Consider the following 12,198-nt stretch of genomic DNA (forward strand, 5'->3'; position numbering starts at 1 on the left):
ACACACACACACAAAATCAATGAGCCAGCATGACAGAACCGTGCCCCCGACACCTCCACATGTAGTGACATCCAGTTGCTAAAACTGCATCTGTGGGTTTGAAATGTTATCACCATGGTACGACTCCTTTTGGGCCTTCAGTTGTTAGGGGAGAGGGGGAGATCTCACATGCTTTTTGTGAGGGCAAGCCCTATATTGAGGGCCTCACTCTCGACCTTTCCCACAGAAGATAATTCCCAGTGGGTCGCCGTGTTAGTCTGTCTGCAGTAGTAGAAAAGGGCAAGAGTCCAGGAGCACCTTAAAGACTCACAAAAATATTTTCTGGTAGGATGTGAGCTTTCGTGAGCAAAGCTCACGAAAGCTCACACCCTACCAGAAAATATTTTTGTGAGTCTTTAAGGTGCTCCTGGACTCTTGCCCTTTTCCCACAGAGACCACGAAGTTGCAAGCCTCGCTTCTCGCGCGACAATGAACCCGCCACCCATCGAGCCGTGAGCCTGGCCCCTCTCGCGGCGGCTCTGGCTTTCCACGGCTTTTTGTGTCCTTTGCAGACTGTACACGTAGCCGTTTTCGCCGCTCCCCTTGCACTTCCAGCGCTCTAGACGCAAGCCTCCGGCTCGGCAATCCGCGCGCGCCGAGGAGGAACGCGCGGGAGCAGAAAGGGAAAGGGCGCGCCGCCCCGCGACCGGCCTCGCTAGATTCCTGCAAAGAAGCCTCACCTGCCGAGAGGGCATCAAGAGCCTCCAGCCGCCGGCGCAGTCGTTCACTCCGGCGCGGCTGTCATGCTTTAGCGCCTCTTCCTTTTCCCGGTCGCTTTCCCTGGCTGGCTGGCTGGCCTGAGCTGTTAGCAAACCAGCATGCACCGCACTGACGTGTCACTTCCTCGAGGGGCTTCCCAGCACTCCCTGCTTTGTAGTTTGCAGCTCCTTTTTTTTTCTTATGGAACCTCTAAATCAGAAACGGGTCACTACGAGGGAAGCGCCGAGACTTCGCACAGCACATTAGTTAGGGTTGGAATTATTTATTTTTATTTTTTTAAATGCACTTACCTTATTGAATTCACCAGCGCTCACCTCCAAATAAGCCTGCATAGGGTCGGGCTGCCCAAATGCTTTATAATCATTATTCACGCAGCCTTGAAACATAACTATTTTTCTTAGTTTGTAGCAGACGGGGGTGGTAGAGGGAAGAGGACAAAACGTTATCTTAATGCTATAGCCCGTCTGAGTCTGGTGTCTTAAGGCTGCTTATCAATCAATACAATAAAATCCATTTTTAGAAACACGACAGCAATATAATATAAACTGGCAGTTTACACTCAGGCCGACAGCAATACTACAGGATCCATGGTTGCCAACTAGGTTGGGAATTCCTGGTGATTTGGGGGTGGAGCCTAGGGAGGGCGGGGTTTGCGGAAGGGAAGGACCTTAGCGCGGTGTAATGCCATCGGGTGCACCATGCAAAACAGCAGATTTCCCCAGGGGAATTGATGTTGAGTACAGTTGTAATTCAAGATCACCAGGCCCCACCTGGACGTTGGAAACCATAGGCAAGAACGGGAAAGGAATGCAAACAAAGAAAAACCTTATGCTTAGTGCTTAAAAACCCACAGAGAAGATGCCTGACCATCTTCCTCAAGTTCAGTAAACGGAGCATAACAGCAAAAGAGGCCTGGTTTTGCCTGGAGATCTCCTGGAATTAGAAGTGGTCTCCAGACTACAGAGATAAATTCTCCTTGAGAAAATGGATGCTTTTGGAGGGTAGACTCTATGGCATTATACCCTGCTAAGGCCCCTTCCCTCTCCAAATCCTCACCTCCAAATCTTCAGTTTTGCAACCTGGAATTGGCAATCTATTCTTAGAGGAGGAGGCCACAATGCAGCAGATACCCTGATCCCAGATTATTGGGACAGCGACTTGCCATCTAGTGAGTCACTAATAGGATTTAGTTAAAACAGGTCCAGATCCAGCATTATATGTGAAATACTACAAAGGCTTGGTGGTAATAGACATCTTCAGTGGATTGTTTTGTCATCAAATCAGGAGTTAAAGCAAACAAAGCACACAATTTAGCACTGCATGACAATATAACTGTCACGTTCTGTTTAGCTGATTTTTTTACGAATGACTTAAAAACTGGCAGGGGGACACATAATATATGTAACACAGAGCACACAATGGTAAACTAGATTGTGATTTACTCTTGTAACTTACAGCAAACCCAGTCTTTCCACATGCATGTTGCTCATTGCCACTGCACAGTAATGTCTGTGGCATCTCCCTTACCTCCCATTTTCCCCTCCCACCCAGCCACCAAGTGTTTTTAATGCTTTTCTTTAAAAAAAAATCTGTAGTAGATATAGCACAATTGAGATTATAGCAATATACATACTATATTTTTTTAAAACTGGCAAACGTGACAAGAGAAATGCACGAGGCAATACAGAAAGAAAATGGTGTCAGATGAGGAGATGTGGAAATTCACACTATCCCATCCACAATTATCACACCGGCTTTGAATATGAAGAGTGGTTTTTATATCCTGATTTTCTCTTCCTTTAAGGGGACTCAAACGGCTTACAATTGCCTTCCCTTCCTCTCCCCAAAACAGACACCTTGTGAGGTAGGTGAGGCTCAGAGTTCTGAGAGAACTGTGACTAGCCCAAGGTCACCCAGCAGGCTTCAAGTGGAGGAGTGAGAAAACCAACTCGGTTCACCTGATTAGAGTCCACCGCTTGTGGAGGAGTGGGGAATCAAACCTAGTTCTCTAGATTAGTCTACCACTCTTAACCACTACACCAGAAAAATTTGGTATGTTATTACACAGCAAGGAGATAGACAGACAGAGATAATAAATGTAATAAATACCCAATTGAAAAAACCTCAGAACAAATTTTAAAAGCCAACAAATTCATTCATCAAATGTCTAGCAGGATTTTAAGAAGTCTTGTACCATGTCTGAAAAGTTAGAAAATAGCCTCTCATTCTTGCTTAAGAATGTAAAATGCCCATGTCCTCCCTGCCATAATTCTGACCAGGTGTGTCGATAAGACCACCAAAAGAGCCACTGTTTGGAATTAAGGTTGAAGAGTGGCCCTTACTGGAGGGAGAAGTTTCTTCAGGGTCCCCTGAAAGGCTTTAAAGGTTAGAATCAGCACCTTAAGTAAAGATCAAGAGGAAGCAAGCAATCAGTGAAATTGGCATAAAACAAGCTGTACCTGGGCTTAAAATGGGAAGCTGTTTTCTATGAATGGACATTTCTGATTTGTTTTCAAGGGCAGCCCTGGGCACAGCACATTTCAGTAGCCAATCCTGGAATTTCCATAAGCCTGAACTATCATAGCAAGGTCAGATCAATGTAGAAGGGACAAGAGCCTACGCACCAAATACAGATGAAAATACAGATGAAAAAAGGCAGCAGCCACTTTTACCTGCTTTTCAAAAAATAGGCCAGGGTCCAAGATAAACCCTCAGCTCATTACCTGAACATTCACCCCATTAGTTTCAATCAAATAAATCCCTTCCAAAACAATGACATCCCCAACTAGTGCTTTGTTCACCCTCATCAGAATGAAAATGTTAAAGGTACATTCCACCCCACCCACCCCGAGAATTAGTGGTATTTCATTTATGACATTATAAATGCTGTCACCCTTCTTTCAGTATCTCAAAAAAGGCAAATGTATCTAAATGCAATTAATTTAATTAGCCGATTAAGGCATGACTACTAATGAAGTGCATTAATTAATTGGTTGACAGCCATATAAAAAGTATCCAAGGGCAACTATTCTGGCAAGTAAATACATTTCTAAATGCAACCTCATAGTGTAGATGCTTTGAACAAGGAATCCCATCTGTTGTTTTTCTCTCTCCCTGGCATGATGGGGTTCTAATTACTAGAGACCATGAGCCCTACAGCATTATTATATTATCATCTCTCAGCAGATGAAAGCCCATTTTCTATAACCTAACTCTGCCAGAACTGAGTTTTTGTTAATTCTTCCTTCTCTGCTTCTCTTACATCACTTTCCCTTTTTCTTGATAATGTTGTTTGTTCTCCTCAGTCTTAGATTCTTAGAATCCTCTTCAATTCTTCACTTCCCTGTTTTCCATGTGTCCATTCTGGCCAAGTCTTGCTACTCCCAGTTGGTCAATATAGCTACAATTCTCTATTTTCTTTCTTATTATTTTCCTGTAAGGACTGTAATTTGGTTGTTTTACTTCTAGTCTTAATCCCTCAAATTCTTATTATCTGCCCCCATCTTGTATTTTCTCTTTGCCATACATATGATATCACTCCTTTATAGCACTCAGTTCATGGGTTCCTTTTTCTTCCCAACTGCTTTTGACTTCTTTAACTTATTTTTAATTGTGTCCATAATCTCACTCCCTCTGTACCTATCCTCTCCAAATACCTATCTTCCAGTTAAATCTAAAACTAACCTTTGTATTCCCTGCTTGTAGTCTTTTCCCTGCAGTTCTCTACCACTGGAATAGCCTTTATCTCACCATCATGCTAATGTGTGCATCTTTTTAAAGTGTCCCACCAACATCAGCACCATGCCATATGACAATCCCTAGGGATGGCTATAAGATCCATACATTGTAGACAGGTTTTTCTTCCCTTAGATGGAAATTTCTTAGGGAATGCTTAGTTCTTTTATGAAAATGGTTGAAAGCATCACCATTGTTGCTACTGCTGAAAGCCAAAATAAGCCTAGAAACTAGAGTGCTAACCACAAATTTGGCAAGATGTATGAAATTTCTTGATCCACCAGTCTTCCTCTTGTGACTGATGCGCTGCATAACACATATGGTTTCACATTTAACATAACTGACCCTTCCCATCTGAATATGGAGTCAATTCAGAAAACAAAATAGACTATTTACTTACTTCAAGTGCTTAATGAATTTATTAGTTATGAAAATAAGCCTGAAATGAAAAAACTATTTAAGTTCCAAGAAAAAAAATGATTTTTTAAAAAAGTTTTATTATGGAGTTGTATACTGAACAGCTTACTAAATCAGTTGTTATTTCTGGAGCAATTTATCATCTCTGGCACTATTTCTTTAAGTCTGCTGGCTGAAAAAAAGTTACAGAGGCAAGTTGCTTTATCCATCCGTTGTGTTTCTGTGCAATACTATTTGTTTCCTTATCTCAGTCTCTAATATGAGAGAGAGACAATGCCACTCCTCCAAGACATCTGAATTCAAACGTATGAGTGAAAAACCAAAGAAAGTAAGACCTGTAAAGATATACTGCTGAGAATATATACTCTACACACACACAGAATTATGTTTAGAAGCCTTTAGTTACAAATTTGTCCCTTGATGCAAGCCACGTGTTTCATTCCTTTTCAGAAACACATATAGCTAAAGGCTTCAGGTTAAGCATGGTGTTACCTGTCTGGTTAGTAATGTTTCTTCTTTAGCCAAAAAAGGGAGTTAACCATAAAATGTTAAGACACTCTCGCTGTGAAATAGCTAAACGAAAAGTATTCACAGTTACTTATTTTAAATGGTGTCTGCTCTTACATTAATAGTAGCACTATATACTTTGGTTCTGTACTTAAGAACATAAGAAAAGCCATGCTGGATCAGACCAAGGCCCATCAAGTCCAGCAGTCTGTTCACACAGTGGCCAACAAGGTGCCTCTAGGAAGCCAACAAACAAGATGACTGCAGCAGCATTATCCTGCCTGTGTTTTCCAAAGCACCTAATATAATATGCATGCTCCTCTGATCCTGGAGAGAATAGGTATGCATCATGACTAGTATCCATTTTTACTAGTAGCCATGAATAGTTCTCTTTTCCATGAACATGTCCACTGCCCTCTTAAAGCCTTCCAAGTTGGCAGCCATCACCACATCCTGGGGCAGGGAGTTCCACAATTTAACTATGCATTGTGTGAAGAAATACTTCCTTTTATCAGTTTTGAATCTCTCATCCTTTTCACCACTTTTCCTTTTTAGTACATAAGTAATTACTGTAAATGACAGAACTGTATGCAACATTCTCTTTTCCGCTGCTTATCCTCACATTTTGGAAAATACAGCTGGACTGAACAACAAACTATCATTGGTGAAGCTTGGCAGGGGTGCTTCTTGCAGCAATCTCCCACCGCAAAGGTCCTCTACCCACAAAGAGAAAAAATAAGCAAGCAAGAAATGAAAATCAATACCTGTCTTTGACCATCCTATGAAAACATCCACAGCACAGTACTACAGCATACCCAACATCAAGAGTACATCTCTGGCTACTATACTGTATTCCTTTTTATCTAATATTTTCCTTGCATCCTACTGTGTCTGGAGCTCAAATGGTAAAAAAGACCAAAATCACAAAATGACAGAATGAAAAAAGCTAATAGACTCCTCCTCATAAACTAGGTAATGACTAACAAACCTAGCCTGAACTTCCCTCCCAACCACGTAACTGCCTACACCTGATATTCAGACATTCTTGCCAAAGGATACACCATGCTTTGATGGGTCTGTTGAGTCTTGCTTGTTGAGGGAAGGCTTTCCAGCAAGGTTTGGATAGATGCTCTTTGGGATGAATCCAGCTGACATTTCCCATTATGAAGCTGGCATTGAAGTGAAAGGTATTACGGAAATAGTTAACAAGTTCATTCCTTCACCTCCTCCAATAGCAATAAAGGGCATGTCCAACAGCAATAAAAAGCCTGTCCAGATGGCAGTTTTCCATGCTGCTGGCATAACACTGTAGCATTAAACCACACGCACATAAATCATACAGGATGAGTCCTTCAATAAAGATGGTATCTTTTGCCCAGCTTTCTAATGTCAAAATATCTCATTTCTGCATAGCAGGTGCTAATCCTGGTCTAGTTCCCCTCAAGGGATCTGTACTGAGAGGAACTGAAAGGAGACCAGTATCTATGTGCGCATGTAGTTCTACTGCAATCAGAACAGCATAAGGTTACTTCTTGACCTGGTGATAGCCATAGACATTTTGCTTCTGGATTCACAACCACCCACCTCTCCATCTCATTTATTTGTACTAACAAGAAAAGGCAGAAGCTGGAAGAACAATCTTTCTCATGACCTCACAGTCAGCAATTGCTCATTATTACTCAATCACATTTGCCAAAGTACTCACCTGGAGAAGAAAGGCGTGAAGGGCACTGACTGTAGTATCAGGAAGTTCTGGCAATTTGGTATTTGCAGCTTCTTCAAGTACATGGCTAATTTCACTTTGAGAAATAAGATCAGTGCTCTGATACTGCACACACTTAAACAAAAACAAAGGCATTCAGTTAAGTTATATGTGAATTCCAACATAGACGTATCTGCAGATAACACAGAACCAGAAACTGCCACAAACTTTATTGCAACAGATGCTTCAGCAATATTCAAGAATGTTAGAAAGTGCTATGTATTTATTTTGGATATACTTACCCCATTTGGGGCAAGGGATGGAGATAGGGACAGAGGGCCAACTGACTCTTTAAGTTTAATTATTCTGTAAAAGCTTATGTTAGAATTAAACTTCCAGCACTAATGCATGTGTGTTTTCAGGAAAGAAAGGGAGACTATTTCACCACACACAAAAGTGCTCCTTAAGTCTAGAAGCCACTGGGAAAGAAGAAGAGAATATACCAATTCTTCTGAAGATTGTTGAGGAAAAATATTAATATTTGGATTTAGTGATGTATTAACAGAAGTACATGTATGGAAATATTGGCACCCTTAATTCATACTAAAGTTTTGCTCATGGCCCTTTTGCAGTAATACATAATTTTCATTGGGTCATGCAGACCAGATACTTTAAAATAAATATTGTATTTAGAATACATGTACCCCACCTTTTAGACATTAAAATGTCACAACGTGGCAGAAGTCTAAAAGATTAATACACATATAATAAATCTAAAACAGCAACAGACTAAACATCAGAACAATTTTAAGTCATATAAAAAAGCATTTCATGGGGACCATGTGTTGGTCATCCTTGATGTAGGTTCTATGAATAAATGCAGGCAAACTATATACTACAAGAACATAGTTTACATTTGCAAGGTAACAGCTGATATCCCCTGTACTCACCAAAGTAACAAGTCTGAGAATTTCAGGATGAAGAAAGGAATTCTCACCACCATCCAGAAGTGTGACCAGCAGAAATTTATTCCATGGTTGTGAAGCGATATGACTTGCTAGAATTGGAGGAACCAGTCACAGATAGTTTTTTCAGAAACCATCTAGTTGAAGAGATTCCAACTGACTGCATTTATGCAAATAAACTTAACATTTCTTTTATGTCATCAAGAAAATTTTTACAAATCAGGTTTCTTAAACGGAAGCAGTAGTTATGGAGATAAAATTTACTGTCTATCTAAATCAGAAAGTACTTACTTCTGGCCACATTAGAATTTAAGCAGTTTAATTTATTCACAATTGCATCAAGGGAGGAAAGAAAACATACATTCAGAGAACATAGAGCTGTTACATTAGTCATTTATGAAGCTGGATCACAGTCAAATGTAGAACCAAAATTGTTCAGTGATTCCTATTTTGCTTTTTTTCTCATTGAAAATAAACTTGATCAACTTCATATTGTACTATATTAATGTCACAGAGCAGCTACACGTCTTTAATGTAATTGGCATTTTAGTGAGCCAGTGTAGTGTAGTGGTTATAGTATTAGGCTAGATCTGGAAGACCAAGTTCAAATCCTCATTCTATCATGGAAGCTAGCTGGATGATCTTGGGCCATTCTCAGCCTAACAACCCACAGGGTTGTTGTGATAAAATGGAGAAGTGGAAAACAATGTAAGCCACTTTGGGTCCTCATTGAAGAGAAAGAAAAGGTATAAATGGATTTTATGACTGGAAAACTATTTGTCATATGATCAACCCAAACTAAGTTTCCCCTAATTCTTGCCCTTCCCCCACACCTGGGATTTTATATTTTTGAGGAACTGTGACACACATCTATAGGCTGCTAGTAGTCATTCATCTGAAATATTATCTTCTAACTTATATACTTTCCCACTAATATCCCTGTAGTTTGGCATTCTTTTCCACCCTCTCAATACTAGCTGATATATTTCCTGTCTCAGGAGGGTCCCTGCCATGCACTGGATGTCTAAAACATCCCTATTCCTATACCCTCTGCATCAGAGCAAAGGCCTACCATCATTATATTTTGTTTTGCGGTATTTGTGCTCCTCTGCCTTTGTGCCCTTTAGCTCCCTCACTTACTGAATAATATTGGTAATACAAAACCCAACCCATTGTTAATGTCTTAATTCATCTGTGACAGAACTAATCAAACAAGTCACACTGAATCCAACCCCTCCTAGCAGAGTCTTAGAAAAGTTCATGACCCTGCCTGCATCTAGGAGGAGGCACATCTCCCTGACAGTCTAGACTGCAGCACCTCAGGAACCACCAGGCAATGAGGTTCTTAGAACTGAAGTCTTCTATTTTCCTTTTTCATTATGTAGATGACCCTGATGTAAGGCAGAAAACACCCTGGAAAGGGGGAGTATAGGAAGAGTTATAGAAAGGAGAGTATAGAAAGAGTCTTAAGAGTTTTACTAGCAGGTCCACCTCCTAGTTACTACAGAGCAAAATGAAGTAAACCCAAATAAGGGTGACAAAGGCCGTACCAATGCCCTGGTTCTTCCCATGCAGGTATTCCAACAAGATTTCCAGGCAGCCAATAACAGTTTGTGACACCAACAAGTCCTTCTGTGAATATAAAGAAGACTATTTTTATTCAATATACAACCAGCAAAATTACAAAAAGTCCCTGAATATAAAGAAGAGAGTGGACACAGTTACTGTCAGAGAAATCCTATGAAAGACTGCTTCACAGTAGAAATGGGTCTTTATCATGTACTTGCTTCTTGCTATAACATGTGGTGAAGTAACTACATGTCCCTCTCCTGCACCCTGTCAACAGAGTGCAAAATGTTGTTCAGATACCTTAAGGTGGCTTAATAACCTCTTACTAGGGGAGTGGAGCTATAGCTATTGAGGGACTTAAGGCAGACTTGACAAACATTCTAGAACTTATACTCAATCTGCACTGAAAATAATAGAATAATCGAATTACTTCTCAGCATTTAATAATTCAGGCCCAGAAGAAGAGAGTGGAAAGATTTCTCTTTGGACTGGCATTTGAAATAGAACAGCATTGCTGTTTTTAGTAAAAGTTTATTTATATTAGAAGATTTATACCTGAACCAACAGGTTCTGTAGACTGATGACCAAGGATAGGATGTGCCGCATAGCCAACGGATACAAAGTGGCATCCTCTTTTGACAATGGCAGCTCCCTCCCATGTTTGTCCATGTGATGTGTAACAAACTTCACAAGGGAAGAAGAGAGGTTCTGCCTAAGGAAGGCTCTTAGAAACTGGAGGATGCTGACTGGATATAAAATCATGTATTAGCATGGAAGAAATCTCCCCATCCCACACGTCCCCTTCCAGTTTTCCCAATGTTGAATGATTCTGACAAAGATGTTGCCTACCAAAGAACAATGTGGGCTTCTTCTTCCTGAAAGCAATTGCACGGAACACTTGATCCACCTCCAGACAGATTACATGATGAACCTTTCAGAAAGGAATCACAGAGAGTGATTGGGATGGAGGAAAGGGAAAGAAGCAGACAGGTCTGTAGGACAAAAGGCCACTGTGTCCATAGTCCTCCAAAACCTGGCAACAGACAGACCTGAAGCTCATCCAATTTGTTCCCTAGGTTATTCATTTACAGCAAAGGGCATATGAGGTCAAAATGAGTGAATATACACCACGAGCTACACAACATGCTTTTGAGTCATCCTCATTTGAATAGGACAGTTTACGCCTCTAAGCTGATGCTTCCCTTCAGAGGATTAGGGAATGGCATGGCATAAGCTCACATTCATTAGACACATTCATTTATCCATTCCAGCAACACTGACAAAAACATCAAAGAACAATGAGAGATCTGTGATTATTCCAGTTCATACAATGAAAGTTTTAATTCACCAAGTGATCTTGAATCAGCTGTTTCCAAAGCCAGGTATAATATGGTTTGCCTTATTTACATATACTACCCACACAGCTTATTTCATAAACTATGTGGGTAGTATATTCAATTGAGGCAAACCATATTATACCTGGGGGGGGGGAAATACCTGGGAGTGATTTGGGACAAAAACTTCTGGATGAACAATATATCAGTCATAAGAATAACAGATTTGAGATTATCCTGCCCCCCTTTAAAAATACATTGTGAATGGTATCTATAAGAATAAATTGTTTTCATGTTACTAGTTAACTCCTCTCCTTGACAGCTTGTGTACAAATCAACAACATTTCTAACCTCTGTTTTGTAAATATGTTGCTGAGTCAAGAGAGCAGCAGTCAGCAGCCAAGCAGAGCACAGAAGTGTTTCATTGGACAATGAGAAAGCTAGTTCAGAGGAGGAAGGCAGCATCCATGTGAGCTGGAGAATTCTCTCAAGTAGCTCTAGCAACGGCATATTGGAAAGCAACATAGCCACCACTGCAAAGAAAAAGAGGTTTGAAGAATAGGCTATATCACAATGTTGCTAGTAGAGCAGGAGGCCTATCAGCAACACCAATAAAAAACAACAATTGTAATCAATGGACGTATCTTTTTCTCTCCTCTGAAACCAAGCATATATTCAGTCCTTAGATTCTTGGACCATCCAATATGTCTTTTTAACCTTTGCAGGACATATTTATTATCAATATATCTAATCCTCAACATGGCCAAATTTGTGGCCACTTAAATCCAAAGGGCCCGATTTACAGAAAAATGTGAAATCTTAAAAACACACACACATACACACATTGGAAGGTTAAAACACCCCAAAATAATAGAAGCAGCACCTGCAGCTTTAAGAAACAAATGGCCTTTCAGTGACTGTTGACTGGGTTTCTAGGCAACCACAATAGTTCAGTAGGTGGGGGCTCCTCTGGCCTCCACTGCTGCCTCTGTGCCACACTCACCCATGACTGGCTGCTTGCTTCTGTTCAACAGCAGCCACTTCATAAAATGTCATTGTGGTGTACAAGTTTCAAACTAGGATCTGGGAGATGCAGGTTCAAATCACCACTCTGCAGTGGAAGCTCACTGGGTGACCTTGGGCTAGTTACAAATTCTAAGTCTAACCTATCTCACAGTGTTGTTAGCATAAAATGGTGGAGAGGAGAACA

General features: G+C 40.7%; 1 protein-coding gene across 1 annotated transcript in view; it reads right to left on the bottom strand.

Annotated features, from left to right (window-relative positions):
• Positions 1-7,093: 7,093 nt before the first annotated feature.
• MEI1 (meiotic double-stranded break formation protein 1) overlaps positions 7,094-12,198 on the bottom strand; it is a 39,861-nt gene continuing 34,756 nt past the window's right edge. The window contains exons 24-29 of the mRNA XM_056846545.1: positions 11,340-11,521; positions 10,504-10,585; positions 10,210-10,400; positions 9,636-9,717; positions 8,071-8,177; positions 7,094-7,255 (exon numbers count right to left, since the gene is read on the bottom strand). Of these exons, the coding sequence (XP_056702523.1) occupies positions 7,094-7,255; positions 8,071-8,177; positions 9,636-9,717; positions 10,210-10,400; positions 10,504-10,585; positions 11,340-11,521 (806 nt within the window). The remainder of the gene's footprint in view (positions 7,256-8,070; positions 8,178-9,635; positions 9,718-10,209; positions 10,401-10,503; positions 10,586-11,339; positions 11,522-12,198) is intronic.

The sequence above is a fragment of the Euleptes europaea genome, chromosome 3 (genome assembly GCF_029931775.1).
Source record: "Euleptes europaea isolate rEulEur1 chromosome 3, rEulEur1.hap1, whole genome shotgun sequence".
Classification (NCBI taxonomy): Eukaryota; Metazoa; Chordata; class Lepidosauria; order Squamata; family Sphaerodactylidae; genus Euleptes; species Euleptes europaea.